At 43.1% G+C, this 19,492-nt stretch overlaps 1 protein-coding gene across 1 annotated transcript in view; it reads right to left on the reverse strand.

Annotated features, from left to right (window-relative positions):
- DIAPH3 (diaphanous related formin 3) overlaps positions 1 to 19,492 on the reverse strand; it is a 504,213-nt gene that overhangs the window by 358,847 nt on the left and 125,874 nt on the right. The window contains exons 13-17 of the mRNA XM_073325081.1: positions 19,241 to 19,359; positions 19,064 to 19,128; positions 18,093 to 18,197; positions 7,167 to 7,520; positions 5,938 to 6,052 (exon numbers count right to left, since the gene is read on the reverse strand). Of these exons, the coding sequence (XP_073181182.1) occupies positions 5,938 to 6,052; positions 7,167 to 7,520; positions 18,093 to 18,197; positions 19,064 to 19,128; positions 19,241 to 19,359 (758 nt within the window). The remainder of the gene's footprint in view (positions 1 to 5,937; positions 6,053 to 7,166; positions 7,521 to 18,092; positions 18,198 to 19,063; positions 19,129 to 19,240; positions 19,360 to 19,492) is intronic.

Raw genomic sequence — 19,492 nt, forward strand, 5'->3', positions numbered from 1 at the left:
TAAGGCTGGCTCCCAGAGTCAAAGGTAAGAGAGGCCTAGCAGGTCACCCGTCCAGCTAACACCAGAGTGGAACGTCACAGCATCCCAGGGGGGCCTAATGGTTGGCCACCCTCAACTGGAGACAAGAGGACAAACAAACCTGATGTCCAAACAAGTCTAGCCTCTTAGAGTCTTTATTCTTAGGGGTAGCTCTGGGTTGACCCTGTCGCTCCCTGTGGTTAACCGCTCCTACTACTAGGGAAGTGGGAGCAGGATGGGTGTACAGGTATTTGTGGCCTTTCAATGGGACAAAGTATCAGCTCTCTTGGAGATGGGGGGCAAGGAGGAAGGAGTTTGCCACAAGACATTGGTGATCTTTGAAACTCCTTCATGAAGGGGCAGAACCACTCTGGCCGGTGCTGTGGAGCAGAAGACATCTAAGAGAGAGTCCAAGGACTGCTCTAACTTCTCCACCTGAAGGCCCAGGTTGGTGATGACCCTCTTCAATAGTTCCTGGGGTGCTTTAGCGTCATCCGGAGGAAACAGGGGAGGAGGCCACGTTATAGCCTCGTCTGGCAAAGACGAGGAAGATGCCGGTGCCATAGGGTCCTCCACAACCATTGGTGGCCCTGGGGGTCCTTGCACCCAAGGCTTCATGCACTGGAGAAGGGCGGGAGAGAGGCAGCTGGTCTCTCCAAGGCTCAAGACACCAAGTGGGCAGCCTGGGAAAGCTGGGTGAACCCCCACAGGTTTCATGGGTGCCACAGGACCGGTTTTGGTGCCGACAATGTAGCCAGCACCACTGGTACCGGAGCTTGTCCCGCAATCAGGGAACCTCGCACCAAACCAGAACTGGATCCTGAGCCATTGCTCCCAGGCAATCAGCGCAGAGTGGAAAGGTGGCTCTGTCCCAACCGGTGCTGGTCACGCCGCCTGGAGTCCCATCTGGAACAGGGTCTTGGAGACTAGCAGCATTTGACAGATCCGCAACAGCCTGGAGCCAGCCATCTACGTCTTGCACTTGATGAACTGTACCGGGATGAGGCACGAGATCAGGAATCGGAAGGGGCCTGGTGCCAGGAAGAGCAAGCACGTGATGATGCCTTTCTGGGGGATCAGTGACAGTCCAAGGAATGGTAGCATCGATCCCTTGCCTGGTCTCTGGAGCGGTACCAGGGTCTCGGCAATACTGGATGCCAAGACCAGTACTCCTGTCAGGGGGCGCGTGCCTCCAGAGGTCTGCACCTGGTCACCAGTGAGCTGTGCCTCGAGCCTCTCTGCCCGTGCCCAAGGTTGGAAACTGAATGGGGCTGCACAACGCTTGCCTTTCACGGTCAGAGGCGTGGTGGCTACGGGAGGGCGAACACTGGTGGGACATCCCCTGCAATGGGGAATGGTGCAGCTGCGGTGGGAACCATGACGGTCCGAACGCGGACTTACCCCATGACCAGGGAACCGCAGGAGCTGGTGTAGGTGGAACCGGAAGGGTCATGATCTCCTGTGCTGACCTGCAGGGCCTCCAGCATGGATGGTACTCAGAGCTGACAGAGGCCTCCGCCACTGTCTGGGGTGGCTGGCAGGTAGTGGGCTGGGCTACATCGCTTAACCGGTGCTTGGGCCCGAGTTCCCGAAGTGGGTGAAGAGTTGCCCAGGATGGGAACTTTTTCGCACCCAGTCTTATCCTTTCCCTTGTGTGAGGTTGGAGACAGAGCTCGCACTGTCTTCCGTGGCTTCGGCCAAGATGGGAACCAGTGCCAGACAGTGGATGGTCCCAGTGGGGCACTGTATACCAAGATCACGGTGCTCTGGTACCAGGGCGAGGGCCGACTTCGTAAGGAGCGCTCTAAAATATCGCACTCCTCCTAGTCCTTGGCTTGAAGGACTTGCAAATCTTGAACTTTTCACTAATGGGCCCCTCGCCCAAGCAACGCAGACAGCTGCTGTGTTGATCGTTAATGGGCATGGGCCTCTTGCAGCAATCACAGGGCTTAAAGCCTGGGGATTGGGGCATGCCCCGTCCCAAGGCAAAGTCCCGTTTGGGACCTACAAAGTCTAACTATAGCTAAGGGATTTAATAACACTAACAGGAACACTACATACACTATAATACAAGCATCCCTGAGTTCGTACAAACGAAAAAGCAACAGCACTAGCTGAAGCAGCAACAGTTCCAGCACCATCACTAGTGGCAAGAAGAAACAGAGGGGGAGGAGCTGGCGGCGCCCTATATACCATAGTATGTGCGCCACTCCAGGGGGCGCCAGAGCTGGTCCCCTACGGACACGGCTGAGGGAAAAACTTCTGGCACCCGTTCACGTGGCAAGCACACACACACACAAATTGAATGGACATGAGCAAGCACTTGAAGAAGAAGAAAGTGTTTGGTCTGTACAAGTATAACAGCAAGCACCACCTCACATCTAACATATGGCGATGCTGCTCATTCACACTGGAGTGTAGCTTGAGAAAAAGATATAGGTAAGTCAATAACCTGGTTAAGACGAAACTACCTTAGATAAAAAGTTTGGATGTGTCCTTAAGGACATCTTGTCTTTGAAGACTTGAGTATAAGGAGGTTCTACCATTAAGGCTTATAATTCACTGACTCTTTTTGCAGATGTTATAGCCACCAGAAAGAGTATCTTCTGGCAGAGGAGAGGCGAGCAAGTTGCTCTTGGCTCAAATGGAGGACCCTTACTAGGGAAAGTCCCAATGACTGGGGAAGAGAAAAGACTTCCTCTGATGTGGTACAAGTCTCTGACATCCCTGGAGCATAAGGGTTCCAATTCACTCATCACAAAGGGGTCAGAGGAGAGAGACTTCGTATTTCTACCAATCACTGGCAGCAACTCCGATCACACCAGACCTGACCGATTCTGAGATTTCAACTTTGATAGTACCGATGGAAAGGGTGTTACCAGAACGAGGTCTGATACTGAAAGAGCCCCGGCTCTGAGAGTTAGTATGTCCTAGGAGGTTGACAGAGTAGGTTTGCTTCACTTATATGGAGTAGCCAACTAAGAGGAGGAACTGCTCTTATATTTATGCAAGTGTTTTCTGCCTTCCTGATGAGACTCTGATGGGTTACAGGCTCCCCTGTAGCAGAGCTGGGCATCATGGTAGACATGCATTCCATGTAGATTCAGCTTGATGTACAGGAAGGGTCCCCTGGCCAAGGTCCGACTGTGGCTTCTTGGTCTTTTCTGTAAGGTATTTTCTAAGCCTAATTTCCCATGACTAATGGATACCGCCAGAGAAGGAGCAGCAAATATTGCACTTACCTGTGACGTGTGCTTCCCCAAGACAGTACAAGCAGATAGTCACTGTTGACCAAAAGGAATGAGGGCAGGAGACAATTCTTGAAGCCCTGAGTTCTGGGCATAGTCCGATACCCATAAAAGAGTGTATGGGGGGGAGGGCTGCCCCAGAGATAAGGAATCAAACTACAAAAACTTTTCTATAGTTTTTATATCTTTAAGAGTAACTATATAGAGAAAGCACTAACACAATCTTTAATACATACAGCATGAAGTCTTGAAGGAGGAGAGCTCCGGACAGTGGAGGAAAGCAAGGGCACATGCACATGCCAATGGACATGTCTTTCAAAATTCTCCTACTCCAGGCGCATAGAGCGCATGCCTACCCCACAGTGGAACACAGACAGGAACCAGCTTTCAAAAAAGAACAGGGTTTTTTTCCCCAAATCTGATTTTTTTTAAACTCTGATCAGTTGACAAGCAGCCTCGCATACATTGTTCTTATGTTTGTTGCAGTGGCATGCCTTTTGAGAATAATGTAACTACGCACATACAAAACAGAGACTTCAGAATGGTGCCAGTCTGACAGTGCTTTCCTAAAAAAGCAATGCTGCATAGGTAGCTGGAAGAGTGAGTTATTTAAAAGTTAATGCATGTTTGTTTGGTTTCTTTGGCTCAGGCCATTTTGCCACATGCTTATCATTTTAGCACCAACAAATCTAGAAGGGATGGGGTTAGTGTGAAGTTTAAGAAAAAATTTTAAAAAACCAGACATTTACAGAAAAATAAATTGTCATTAGCTTTCAACAATTTTATTACTAGAACTTCAACAGGTTAGTAAGTGTGCAGCTGAAATTACTAAACATTTTCAGTAAACTTATTGGCTCATTCAAATTCCTTTCTACCAAATAAACAAACAACAAGGACTCATCTATTAATGCACCTAATGCGATCTAAAGAATAAATTCAAAATTCTTGTCCAGACTCTGAAGGAGATAAAGGGGCAATGTTGCTCAACCAGGGCTCTGATTTACTATGCTGTCCCCAGCACTTACTCAGTTTTGTCAATGCAATGAGGCATGACATTACCTTCATCTGCCACTCCCATGCTACTCCCTATGTCAGGGATACCCTCCATATACCTAATTCTCAAGCCACCAGTCTCACCTCATTCAAGTATCTCATAGAAACTCACTTCAGGCATAGAATCTACAATAAATGAACTAAAACAAAAAACTTCTTTACAAAGAAAAAAAAAAAATCAGTCACCCCACGAAGTTAATACAGCCATGTTCAATCTCACGCTGTCGTTCTTCTCATCTTCACCATCACATCTGCATTTTAGACTGCAAGTTTCTCAAGGTATCTGTTCTGCAAAAGCCTATGAAATGCATCTCTGGATGCAATCCTAATAAATTATAACTTATTAATCACCCTGAAATAAAGGTAATTCTTGCCATGCAACATAACAAAGGGATCAGATTCTGTTAATCCAAACAATACTGTTCTTAATGCCACATCAATATCTGAAACCATGCCACTAGCACCTAAGAAATAAAAGCAATCACCACAATCATTATTCTGATGAATACATAGTTAACTTGGTACAGAAACAATTATTTCTGTATCAGTATAGAATGTCAGTGTTTTCCTCAACAGTCAATGTTAGTGAAGATATACCAATCTCTATTTTGACATCTCCTTAAAAGCATACTTCAATATAGCTGTGATAGAAATATGCCCTGTCACTGAAAAAAGTGAAAACTTTGGAGAATTTCTGCCAAGGGCAGTCCTAACCCATAGATGCCACCAAATCTACTGGTCTTGTCTCCCCACTTCTGGGACAAGGGAAACAGCTCACAGTTCAGATTTTCAGATGTCAAGAGGACATGAGATTATTAATTTTCCTGTTCAGGAAGGTAGCAACACACAACCACAGGCTCTGAAAGGGAAATCCTTGGTTGCAACATACTCAGAAAGCAAATGGAGAGAAAGAGGAGAAAACCAGGAGCAGGCTACATGAAACTACTTTAGAGAGGGGGCTGCCCTCTGATTATCTGTGGGATAGCTGACCTTTCCACAGGCCTAAAAAAATTGGGTCAGGGACAGACTGAACAAGAGCAGGATTTCATGTGTAGGAAGGAGGGAACCTCGTGAAAAAAGATCACCAAGAACGGTTTCTGGGAAAGCCTGGGTCAATTATACTCACAAGTTTAATCGCTGCAATATTTGTTCAATGTGGGCATGTCTGTATCCTTGGCGCATCAATAAATCATGTATATTTGCAAGCTAAACACCATAACTTCTGCAATCTACATTGAGACTCACCAGTTTGCCAATAGCTCATCTTTTTATATTGTATGAACAGATACTCTTAAATATGACGGAGCAAAATAATCTGAAAATACCAGGAAGCATTTTGGTGTCTTTCACTGAAATTTTTGTTCTAACTCTCACATTGCATACTGCTTTCAAAATGATGGGATAGACTATTACTTCTTCAATAAAAATGAAGCGTGACTCTAAAATTTACTATTTTTCAGATTACATATTTTTTATGTGCTCTCATGTAAAATACGGAGAGTCAAAGTAGTTGATATATATACTATTCTTTAAAATTAGTAGGCTGTGATTACAAATGGTTTGTTTGATTAGAAAAAACAGCTTTAAAAGTAGTAAATCAAGTCAATGAACTACTTACCTTTCTTTTGACAACAAAACGTAAGCTCCAGTTTGCAAAGCAAATCAGCACTCTCATACTTGTCCTCATCTGCTATTAGCCAGAAACAGTTTTCAGTCATTTCATGTGGCCTAATCTGCAAAAGAAAGAGATATCAAAGATTCCTTGTAAATATGTAGCATAACCTTCTGTAAAATTCTACTTTGCTGTAAGGTCTACACAATACATAACAATGGTGAAGCAGCTGGTTGCTAAGACTGCCGCATACCATGCTGAACAATACTGTCTCATTGTTTCCAGGTACACCCATCTATCTGTATCCATCTGTTCTTCTGTTGCCCCTTGTTTTGTACTTAAATTGTAAGTTCTTTTAGGCAGGAATTGTCTTTTTTGGTTGCATGCGTGTACAACACCTAGCATAATGAAGTCCTGGTCCACAACTAGGACTCCTAAGTGGTACGATAATACAAAATAATAACTGGACAGTTGAAAGGCTGCATGTTCATAGAGTATTTCAATCACTGTTTTCACAACTACAAAGATTTCTAATTTTGAAAATACGGTATATCTAAAATATATTAATGTACTAAAGATATTGTTTGAAAGAAATTAAATGCTAATGTTTAGAAGATGTCAATACAAACACCAAGATCTTTAACACAAACTGAGTTTTATCAACTTTTGTTTAGAATTCTTAGCATAAATCTGACTTTTCTGTTGAAGCGCTCATGACAAATGTCTGTAGACAAAGATTTTAATATTAAGTATTTTATCAGTACTACCTTATTAGTTAAAGGGTTAAATGTGCGCTGAATATAAATATAGAAAATTTGACATCAGTGTAGATTTAAAACATCATCCATTTTAAGGGAGACCTTCTCTGATTCAAACACAAATATAATACTTTACTTTTTTAGCTATATTTTTCCAATGAATAACTCTTTACACTGAGTTTTTTGGTCCAAACATTTGTATTAATATAAAGGATAATGATTTTTTAAAAACTGATTATTTTTAAAGACGACCAAGTGATCAGATGGAAATACTGACAGAAGCAGAACTCCCTAGAGGAAGAAAGGAGCAAAGTGTGGGGAGGAAAGAAAAAGTAAAGCATAATAGGAGATTGATACAACATTACATTTTCATTAAACTGACATTCATTCTACACAGCTTACCCATCTGGCAATGCCAAATTACTATAATTTCGATGGTGAATTAGGCACCAGAAATTTTCCACATTTAAGTTTTACCTTTGACCAATTGAGCCTTTTCATGGTGATCTCAGGTTTGAATTCTTTTTTAGGCTTCAATCCAAAGGGCAATGTACGTGGAGGCGGAGACCACTGTACTCCAGGTAAGCCTGGTGGCGGCGGCGGAGGAGGAGGAGGTGGTGGTGGTGCACCAAAAGATGGAGGCATTCCCGAGCCCTTCAAAAAAGGCAGTGGTGGAGGTGGTGGCGGAGGAGGCACTGCTCCATGAAAAGGTGCTGGTGAGGGAGGTGGTAGTAATTGGTCAGGTGCTGCAGCAGCTGGTGGAGGAATAGATGTGCCTCCTTGTATTGATGGTAAAAAATGAACATCTGATCCATGCGGTAAGGAGTCATACTGGGGAGAAAAAAAAAGTTTATTCACTCATTTTCTTAAACTGAGTGCCATAAGGTTCATATTTACAGAATAAATAGAAAAGTAACTCTTTCAGTGAGACTCCTTCTCCATGAAACAATGAAATATGAATTTTATTGAAACAGACATGGTCTCGTTACGTCCATATCTTTCACAATAAAAGCTCTTCGTCTTGCAAACACAATTTAGACTCAGAAGCAGACACAAAAACATACCTAGAGATACTGTATTCAACACCTTGTTTCATTGGACGTGATACAATTGCTAAAACAGACAAGGTGGGTAAAGTAATTTCTGTTGGTGAGAGAGGCAAGCTTTTACGCTTAGAAAGAGCTCTTTTTCACAGTATTTCTAAGCATAATTTTTCTTGCTCCTAGATGGATTTTTATCTAAACCAGCCAGAGTCTGAAGCAAACCAAAAATCAAGATGGTCAGATCCTCAAGCTGCTATTACAGCTCAAAAAGAACTATTCCAACAATCAAGGATCCAGAACCAGTGGCATCACTTGGGACTAACTTGGTCCAGTGATTATTATAAACTACATGAACAAACAGGACTTGGGGAAAAAAATCTGTTTTCCTAGACAAAAGCCATTCACATTCTTAGAAGAAAGTTTTGATTCTGCAAATGAAATAGTAAGTTTCTAGCTCTAACAGTTGTGAAGATGACATCACTTCGTGTTTGGAAGGTTAAATCAATACCGTGATATCCTAAATGTGCATGATCCATAGCAGAGTGAAAATTTATCAGAGACTATTTGGTGAGGGTATGCTTCAAATTTATTAGGCACATACCAACCCAGCAGCTGATATGAAAGAAGCAGCCTCAGAACAGGATCCATAAAGTAAAAGTGAAACTGACATGGAAGACAACTCAGGAAAAAACTAGACTTGGATCTGCTATTGGAAATTTTAAAAAAAGAATGAAGGCAGGAATAGAGAAGAGGTGTAACAAAAGCAAGGTGCCTGTTCAAGTAGTATTTGGCAATTATGAGTTTTACTGGTATTTGTAACACAAGTTATTCAATTAATACTTTTTTAATAGTGAAACAGCTCTGTATGTCCATGGCACCTAGAGCATATGGAGACATGCCTTTTTTAACATTTGTATAAATCTAAAATAAAACTATAATTTCTGCACTTTTGACAAATTAGTTGTAAGTTCTTTTAAACATATTTAATAAAGAGTTGATTGACAATATTATAGAGATCAGAAATACACTTTTAGCTACTGGTTCTTATTTATATTACTGACCAGAAGAATGGAGATAGACTACTGCAGTATATAGACTATTTGTTGTTTGTTTATTTTATAAACGTCTAAACAACAAGATGAAAGTGATAATGAAATGGGTGAAAGTGATCATGAAATTATAGAGCAAGTGAAAAAGGAAGGCAAGTGTAGATCCTCAACTTAGCAGGGAAGCGGAACTAACATCATCAAGATAGCTGAGGTCTATTTCTAGGTCTATTTCGCTTCAGTCTTCTGTAAAACCGTGACCAGATATTCCACACAATTAATATTAACGACAAAGAGCAAGGAACACAGGGAAAGAACAGGTTAAAGAATATTTAGAGAAGTTAAATATATTCAAGTCAACAGACTCTAATGAAATTCATCCTAGGATACTTAAGGAACAAGCTGAAGCAATCTCAGAACCAATAGCAATTATCTTTTGGAACTCAGGGAGGATATGTGTAGCCCCAAAGGACTGGAGAAGGACAAACATAGCACCTATCTTAAAAAAGGGGAACAAAGAGGAACCAGGGAATTATAGAACAGTCAGCCTCACTTCTGGAAAGGTATTGGGGAAAAAAATCAAATTAAGCACCAACAGGACAATAGGATTATGAGGGTCAGCCAACATGGATTTTTCAAGAACAAGTCATGTCAAACCACACTAATTTCCTACTTTGACAGCATTACTGGCCTAGTGGACTAGACCGTCCCAGGTCAACGTGGTTGAGAAGGAACTGAGGGCTGTTTTCCCACACAGTGCTAAATAACAGCACGGAGCACAAGACACACACGAGTGGACCCAATGGATACTGCTATGAGAATTCTCTGCTCGAAGGTGCAGGGGGTGCTAGCGTGCCCAGAGTGGGGCACCTGTAGGGACACTACTCAAAGAAGGAGTAGATGTGAGATATACTGATTTCAGTCAGGCTTTTGACAAGACCATACTCAAAGAGTAGTTATAAACCGTTCACTGTCAAACTGGGATCCCACAGGGGTCAGTCCTGGAGCCAGTACTACTCAATATTTTCATTATTTATTTGGATAATGGAGTAGAGCGTAAACGTATAAAATATGCAGAGGACACCAAGCTAGGAGAGGATAGAAGCACTTTGAAGGACAGGATTAGAATTCAAAACCACCTTGACAAATTGGAGAACTGGTGCCAAGTACTACACTTTGGGAAGGAAAAATCAAATGCACAACTACAAAATGGGGGAAAACAAGCTAGGTGGCAAGACTGCTGAAAAAGGGCCAGGGGTAAAAGTGGATCAAAAAGTAAATATGAGTCAACAAACATTATACAGTTGTGAAAAAGGCTAGTATCATTCTAGGGAATATTAACAGGAAAGTCGTAAGACATGGGAGGTAACTGTCCCGATCTTCTGGACACTGGTGAGGCCTCAGCCCAAGTATTGTGTCCAACCCTTTAGGAAAGATGTGGACAAACTGGAGCAAGTCCAGAGGAGAGCAACAAAAAGCAATAAAAGGGTTAGAAAACCTAACCTGTGAAGAAAAAGGAATAAGGAAATGCTGAGTCTTGAGAAAAGATATGGGGGGAGGGCAACCTTATAACCGTCTTCTGAAATGTTAAGGGCTGTTATAAAGAGGACTGTGGTCAGTTCTCCATTTCCACTAAAGGTAGGACAAAAAGTAATGGTCCTAATCTGCAGCAAGGGAAATGTTGGTTAAATATTAGGGCAAACTTTCTAACTATAAGGGTAGTTAAGCACTGGAATAGGCTTCCAAGGGAAGCTGTGCAATCCCCATCACTGGAGTTTGTAAGAACAGGTCAAACACCTGTCAGCGATAGTCTAAGTTTACTTAGTCCTGCCCCATTGCAGGGGGCTGGACTTGATTTCTCAAGGTCCCTTCTAGATCAATATTTCTATGATTTTATGATTAAGCAAAGGATAGGAAATATTTTTGAAACAAGGAAATATCAGAATACAATAAATAGTACACAACCGCTCTATTCCTTTAAATTGTTTGCCCTTCTCCAAATCCTCTGGGAGCTCAGCTGTCCTCCTTGAGTTCCAAAAAATAATGGCTAATTCTGAAATTGCTTCACCTTGACTAGTAGGCTTAAGGTACATTTTTCAAACTGGCTAATAAATTAAAAGAAATAATTATGAATATACGTCAATGCTACAAAACAGCTAGGGTACAGAAAGAGTGAAAGAGGGTCCCAACACACAAAATTAACTATCTTAAGTAGTTGCTAATGGAATGAGAAGACGAAGGGTCTCTTTTCAAACTTGTCCTAAATATTCAGATCCGCCTGAAGTGGTTTACTTGCAGCATCCAAAAGTGTAATAAATCAAAACAGTTAATTTTTTTTAAATATATAAAAGTTGGAAAACAGATTTATACGTAACTGATGTGGGTGTGTTTGTAGTGTGTACACCATGAGTACAGCTAAAAGCATACTGAAGTGCTATGTTTAATTCAATGAATTAAAAAAATAGAGTACAGCTCAGAAGCTAAACAGCACCTCATGTCACCATCAAAAAATGAGGGGTGGGGTTTTTTTGGGTCAGTTTTGCCAAGAAATTTATATAAAATTTGGTCATTTCTTAGCCCGTCTACCACTATAAGAAAGTAGTTAAATATTTTTTGAAAAGGCAGTTGATTTCATGGGGTTTTTTTTTTTGGGGGGGGGATGGTGAAGAGATGTGTACCTTTAAAATAAGTACTTAATTCCTTAATAGTGTTTATGGAATATCAATGGCTAATTGCACAAAACATACAGATAAACTAATTTACTTGTCAACAAAACTAAAATTATGAAGTGTGTCTATACAAGCTCAAGATGTAAACCAACAAAACATGGTCAAGAAAAAATGGTTAGTAACCTTTCGTAACTGTTGCTCTTAAAGACGTGTTGCTCATGTCCATTTCATGCGAAGTGTAAGCACACCAGGTGCGCTGTTGGCAGAGATTTTTCCCTTAGTGGTATCCATAGGGCCGGCTCTAGTGCCCTCTAGAGTCGTGCACATAAGCACCAGCATAATGGGTGCCACCAGCTCTCTCAGTTCTTTCTTGGCAGTAACGCCAACAGAGGGTTAGTAGATTGGGTCTTGGAATGGGTACAAACACTACCTCTCGAAGAACAGTTACGAAAGGTTAGTAACCATTTTTCCTTCAAGTGGTTGCTCATGGCCATTCCATGTTAGGTGACTCACAAGCAGTGCTCCAGGAGGTGGGATCAGAGTTCACAAATGTGCTGACTGTAACACTGCTCTCTCCTTAAACTGGCATCATCTTGGGCTTGTTGAGCGATGACCTAATAGGATTGCGTAAAGGTACAAACTGACAACCAGGTTGCAGTTGTGCAGATGTTCTGGATTGGTACCTGCTCAAGAAATGCTACTGCTGAAGCCCGAGCTCTTGTGGAATGAGCAGTCACGATGGCCAAAGGCGGCACATTCACCTGCTCATAGCAAGCCTGAATACAGGCGGATTAGCCAGAACGAGATTCTTTAGGATGACACGTAGCCCTCTCATCCGTTCCGCTATTGGTATAAAGAAAGAGTTGCGTGGATTTGTGGATGGGCTTATTCTTCAATATAAAAGGAGAGGGCGTGCCTAACATCCAACGTATGAAGCAGGTGTTCCTCAGCAGACTTATGAGGCTTTAGGAAGAAGACAGGTTAAAAAATGACTTGGTTGCTGTGGAATTGTGACACCACCTTGGGTAAAAAGGTGCGATGGGGCACAGTTGAAGCTTGTCTTGAAGAACACTGTGTAAGGAGGTTTCAACAAAAGGGCTTTGACCGCAGAGACCCTTCTGGCTAAAGTGATAGCTACCAGGAAGGCAACATTCCAGGAGAGAAGCAGTTGGGAGCACACAGCTAACAGCTTGAAACGGGGCCCCAGGAGCCTTGACAGGGCCATTTTTAAGTCTCATGGAGGGATCATCTCGTGAACCTGAGCATAGAGTTTTTCCAGCCCCGCTTGAGGAAACCGGACCATCATTTCACATAAGAACACCATTCTGCTGTTCACTGGAAGGTGGAAGGCTGAAATGGCTGATAAATGAATCTAAATAGATGAGAGCACCAGACCTTGCTGCTTTAGGTGAAGCAGATAGTCCAAGATAGACTGTAGAGAAGATTGGAATGGAGAGATTCCATTCAAAGGCTCAACAAGAGGAACATATAACACTTGCCCAAGTAGGTAGCCCTGGTGGAAGGCTTTCTATTTAGAAAGCAGTCAAACCTGATCCAAGGAGGCCTGTTCCTGGGGGTCAGACACACAGCATCCATCCAGTCAGGCGCAGGAAGGCAAGGTTCAGCTGAAGCAACTTGCTGTGGTCTTGAGAGATCAAGTCTGGGCAGAGTGGGAGCACAAATTGCGCTGCCACTGAGAGGTCCAGAAGCATGCCGAACCAGTGCTGGCATGGCCACATCAGTGCTATCAGGATAACCCTTGCCTTGTCCCATTTGATTTTTAAGTGAACATTGTGAACCAAGGGGATCAAAGGAAAGGCATACAGTAGATGGTCTGCTCATGAGAGCTGGAAGGTATCAGAGAGGGAGCCCATGCTGTACCCACACCGTGAACAGAGCTAATGGTATTTCCTGTTCTGCCTGGTGGCAAACAGGTCTGCATGGGGAAGCCCCACCTCTGACTTCCGGGTGAAAAGACTTCTCATGGTGAGAGGAAAAGGCTCTGTTGAGGTGATCTGCTAGTATGTTTCGGGCTCCCAGGAGGTGCGTCGCCTTGAGGTGAATGGAGTGATTCACGCAGAAGTCCCACAGCTGCAGGCTTCCTGGCACGAGGCCAGAGATCAAGCCCTTCCCTGCTTGTTGATATAAAACATGGATGCAGTGTTGTCTGTCAAGACCTGCACCACTTTGCTCGAGATCTGGAGAAGAAACACTCGGCAAGTGTACTGTCCTGAGTTCCCTGATGTTTATAAGTAGGGAGAGGTCTTCTTGGGACCACAGGCCCTGGGTCCTGAGGTGAGCTGTTTACCCTAGGTCTGACGCATCCAAGACCAAGGCGACTGATGGTTGAGGGGCAGCAAAGGATACCCCTTCCATTACCGAACCTGGGTCTTTCCACCATATCAGGGAAGCGAGGACCAGAAGCGGAACAGAGTACTAAGTGTAAGTGGTGTTTGCTTGGGGAGTAGATTGATGCCAGCCACATCTAGAGGGGTCTGACACAAAGCCTTGCATACTGTACCACATAAGTACACATTGCCATGTCCCAATAGTTTGAGGCAGACCCAAACAGTTGTTCCTGGGTGGATCGTGACCTTCGATATCAGGTCCAACAGTCTGGAATCAGGTCTCTGGCAAGAAGGCTCTGGCTTGGTTGAGTTGAGCACTGTCCCAAAGAACTCTATTCTCTAAACTAGGATCAAAGCTGACTTTTGCTCATTTATCAGCAGGCCCAGCACTTGGAAGGTGACCCGGACTATACTGATGCTGTGCCATACCTGAGCCTGTGACTGAACTTTGATCAGCCATTTGTCAGGGTAGACTTGCACACCTCAGCGACTCCGGAAGGCTGCTGCTGCTACTACTACTATACACTTTGTGAAGAGCTGTGGGGCTGCCAATAGGCTGAAGGGAAGAGCGCTGATAGTGGCACTGACCCACAATAAAAACCTGAGAAGTCTTCTTTGGCCATGGAAGATAGAGATATGAAAATAAGCACTCTAAGTTGAGGATGGTGTACCTATCTCCTGGGTTCAGGGAGGGAATGACAGAGGCCAGGGAGACCAAGAGGAAGCTCAGTTTCTTGACATATCTGTTGAGGCGATGCAGGTCCAAAATAGGCTATAGGCCCCCTTTGGCCTCCAGGATTAGGCAATACCAGGAGTAAAATCCCTTCTCCCTCTATGATCTCCACACTTAGGAAGGATTGCACCTCCTGAGCGAGGAGTTGCTCCTGAGAAAGGTCCCTGAAGAGGAAGGAGGATGAAAGAAAAGGAGGTGGGTTAATACAAACTAAAGGGACCCAATGGTCCAATGTTATATGTAACCACACTGGGATGAAGGGTGACAGACAGTCCAACGACAAAAGAGGGGCCCGATCCAAAGCTGAGACTGATAAATGCCCAAGGGCACACCTTCAAAAGGCCTGGTTGGAACCGCCAGGACATCTGAGAGAGCCTCACTGTGAGGCTGATGTGGACGGGAGGGATTTGCAACACTTGTAACCTTTTCCCTTTCTTTTGTAGTGCGCCTGTTTGGTAGATGCTGCAAATCTGGAAGGCTGGTTGGGTCTAAAATGCTTTCTGGACGGTGGTGGCATGCGAAGTCTTAAGTACTGCATGTTGGCCTTCGAGTCTTGAAGCCATAAAGTTTCGAGTCCATCGACTCCAAAAACAGGGAGGAGCCTTCTAAAGGGAAGATCCTGGACAAACTGTTGAACTTCAGGAGGGAGGCCTCTGGACTGGAGCCACCAACTGCACCTCACAGTGACTGACGATACCATAGTCCTGGCTGCTGAGTCCTCTGAATCCAGAGCCACTTGGAGGGATGTTCTGACCACACTTTTGCCTTCTCCGGGATGGCCATGAACTCCTACCTCAACTCCAATGGGAGGGAATCCTTAAATTTGGACGAGTCCCCTAGATTAAAATTGTACCTCCCCAGCAAAGCCTGCTGGTTGGAGATACTAACTGGAGACTGCCCATTGACGAAACTTTCGGCCCAAAAAGGTCTAGAAGTCTTTTAGCATCTTTTTCTTGGGGATAGCACTTCGACTGCCCCTTCCTGTCCTGCTCATTTGCTACCAACGCTACCAGGAACCCCAGGAAGGGGTGCGAATAAAGGTACTTGAATCTGCTTGCCGGTTCATAGTATTTCTTCTCTGCCCTCTTTGGGGGGGGAGGGGAGAGAAGACAGGGTTTCCACAGGATTTTCACTGCCACATCACTACTTCGTTAATGGGCAAAGCCACTCTAGAGGGCACAGCTGCCACCATGATGTTGATCAGACTGTGTGCAGACTCCTTAAGCTCCTCAATCTCCAGACCTAGGTTTGCTGTGACTCTCTTAAGGAAATCCTGGTTGGCCCTGAAATCATCCTGAGGGAGCCAGTTACTGGGTCCTGCCACCACCTCACCTGGGGATAATGAAGAGGTGGCTTTTAGTGGAGGGACAGTACCCTCCTTTTCCTCTGCCTCCACCATGTCTTTTGAGACCACATCCTGGAAAGTGGCACCAGGGTCAGTATCAGAATCAGGGTCCGGTACGTCTATCTGAAGCCACCGAGTATGTGTGGTGGGAAGCAGGGGAGGTACTGGGAGAAATTCCCAAGGGTTCCAATATAGCCATTGCATTAGCCAGTGGCCAGGTGACGGCCGGTACCGAAGTCCGGTGGAGTGTAGGCTGGGTACTGGTAAGGTTTTGGTGAGGTGGAGATTCCCTTGGAATTTACTTTTGGAAATCTGAAGAGGATTCTTCCCTTGACAACCATGATGGAGCAGTACCCACTTCTGCCACCATGTGGTGCTGGGGGGTCCAAGGACAGGCACAGATCAGTGACTGCTGTGCTAGGATCATGGAAGGCTTGCTTCTAAACAGTGTAGAGGTGATCAGTACCGGGAAGGAGCTCAGCACTTCCTGCTCTCTCCTGTCACTGGCTATCTTGGTTGCTGGGGGTATTTGTGGGGTTGGCAGAATTGGGAGGGCCAGCAGGTCCTTTGCTGCTTGGAACACCTCCAATGTTGAAGGAGGCGGCCAACGCCTGGCACCACAGCTGCTTCCAGGAGTCAGCAGTGGGTCTCGAACTAGACTCGGCACTCTAGATGGAATCGGCGGCACCATCAATGGCTCAGGGGAGGATGAGTGGCCCAGCATGGGTCTAACTGAGTTGCCATTCTTCTACTTGTCCCTTTTCTGCACTGGAGAGCACCCTGTCACAGTGTACTGATTCTTATGCTTCTTCCTTAGCAACAGAAATAAGGAACAGTGCCAGGAAGAGCATGGTGCTGGGGAAGCACTCCACACAAATGTCGAAGTGCTCAGCACCAATTCAGAACGGCTCAGTTCCGAGACTGGTCTGATGGCTGCCTCCATGAGAATGGCCTTCAGCTGAATGTCTGTCTATTCTAGTGCGTGGTCTGAAGTCCCCGCAGATGTGGCACTTACCTTTAACATTAGATTCCCCCAGGCACTTTAGACATGTAGGGTGCAAGTCACTCACTGGCATCAGCTTGTCACAAGAGACACACGGCTTGAAGCCTGGGAACGGGAGCATGCCCAGTCCCTCGGGCAAAAAGTCCCTCGACACCAGGAACAACTATTTACGCTATTATATATGCCAACTCTAACTAAGAACTATATATATTAAGTATATACTAAGAATGAACAGAGAAAATTCCAAAATACTGAGAAAGGGGCCCTGCCGCAGCAAGAAGAATCATTTCAGCAACCATCACAGGCAATAAGAAGGAACCGAGAGGGTGCGGGCCTGGCGGCACCCCTTATACCAGCGAATATGTGCACAGCTCCAGAAGGTGCTACAGGTGGCCCTACAGGTACCACTAATGGAAAATTCTCCAGCAACAGTGCATGCAGCGTGCACACACCTAGCATGGAACGTACATGAGCAAGTACTGGAAGAAATATATTTCTTCGACTTCCTACATGTACTTCTTACCCAAGGAGCTGTGCTTCTAGTCAACGTTTAGATTCTATTCCTTTTACTCCTCGCTATAAAACATTGGGAAATCTTTTGGTCATATGTTCTTAATATCTAAATGTATAATGTGCAGCAGTTATATGCAAGTTAGCTCCTTTAAAATCTGGATTTACTCTCTTTTCTTATCTTTTAAAATCTGTTTACTTTTGGAAATTGAAAAATTATTAGAAAGTGTTCTCATTCAGCTAGAGGTTATCTTTCACTGCAGGATACCCATTGCTGAAGGTTCAGCAAAATAAATTGCATGAGGAATAATTTCCTGTGGTGGGATAAAGATCAGTGATGAATGCCAAATCTACTAGTAGATTTCTTACCCTTTGTGGTTAATTATTCAGGAAATATGTGACAAGAAAAGTAAAACCCAAATGAAATATAAGCAACTGGTTTAATTATCATAAGCCTAGGCACAAAACAGGGATCAACTGGGAGTTCATGCAGCTAATTAATGTTATACTACAATTCTTTTTAATAAAGATTTGTGGCACACCAACAAAAGAAACTGATAGTAAACTATGTTCTGAAAATGGGTTCATTTTTCTTCTTTAAAAACCTCACACATTGTATTAAGGTCTGAAAAGTATTAAATGAAGTATGCTTGTTTCACTAGTGACATTATGGTATAGAAAAATGTTATTTAATATTGTCCTTTACCTGGGATTTAAAAGCCTGTAATTCTGCTTCTAGCGCATTGATTTTTTCTTCTTTTTTCTGCAGTAGGGACTGGGTCTCCTGATAGACTATAAATTCTTTTTCAAACTGTATGAGAAAAAAACAACATGAGAGCATAGTGGATATTAACAACACTGCTATGTTGCTTCAGAAAATTGTAATATTTCCTTAATCTTTCAACACGAAACGAATAGCTTTCTTACCAGTTAACTCTTACTTGAATATTTTAATCCTCAAGTGAAAAACCATAGCAATTACTAGTGGAGGGAGCACTTTGCAAATTTCATCCAAATATATCAATCAGTTCACCACAGTATCATGTGTGTTTTAATGGATGAAATGTGATGCATTAACCAAGCAGATTACAGTAAGAGTTTTGATGTTATCAAACTAATACTTTAGTTAGATTATACAAGTATTTGTTTAAAAGGACTTTTCTACAAGGTAAAAAATGTCTTCAAAGATCAGTTTGGGAATACCATCTATCAAAACTTAAAGTTGTTTATGGGGATACACTATTCAAGAATGTAGTGTAAATGAAGTCTGACTTAAATCTGAGAGTTAGAATGTATTCTGTTTAGACTATAAAATGTGTCAATTTTTATTCTCAATCTCTCAGTCTATTCTACTGGGTAAAAAGTTTATAACATACAACTCCAGTCATATATAAAAGACTTCAGTTTCTCACTATGTAAAGCTACGGTTGCTGTTTACAATTTAAAATAAAAATCTACCAAGTATTTGTAAATAGGGTCAGAATGCAGTAATTAACTTGGCACTAGATCCCTGTCTTCTACTACATGTGACACACATACAACACATTTTTTCACTAATTAATAAACTTGGTTACTGAAAAATAAAAATATGTTGTGACTGTCACATTTGCAGTAACAAAATTTATATAGTAATCAAGTAAACCCTCTTTCTGATTAGATAACTTCAAAATTACTTACTTTCCTGGAAAGTTCTGAAGCTCTCTCTTCAAATTCTTCTATTTTTGCTTTATCTACACAAACATCTAAAAACAAAGTTATAAGGTTCTTAATGTTATACAACATTTAAACTCTTTGCTTTTTAAAAACACACAAACACATTTCCACAAAATAATCATTTCTAGAAACTGCTCTCACCTATTAAATGACTGAAATTTACATCTAACTTTTTACGATAGGTGAAATCTGGGTCTGTTCCACTTCGATGTAATACTATCTGGGACACACATTCTTCAATTAATTTGAAATACTGGGGTCTAAAGAAGGAAAGAGAAGGAAAACATTTTACAATGTTTTTACTTGTCAGTGCATACTTATATTAGTGTCATAAATCAACGGTATTTCAAAATGAATACATTAGGCCAAAGCATTTAGTATGACTTAGCTTCA

This window comes from Lepidochelys kempii, chromosome 1 (genome assembly GCF_965140265.1).
Source record: "Lepidochelys kempii isolate rLepKem1 chromosome 1, rLepKem1.hap2, whole genome shotgun sequence".
Taxonomy (NCBI): domain Eukaryota; kingdom Metazoa; phylum Chordata; order Testudines; family Cheloniidae; genus Lepidochelys; species Lepidochelys kempii.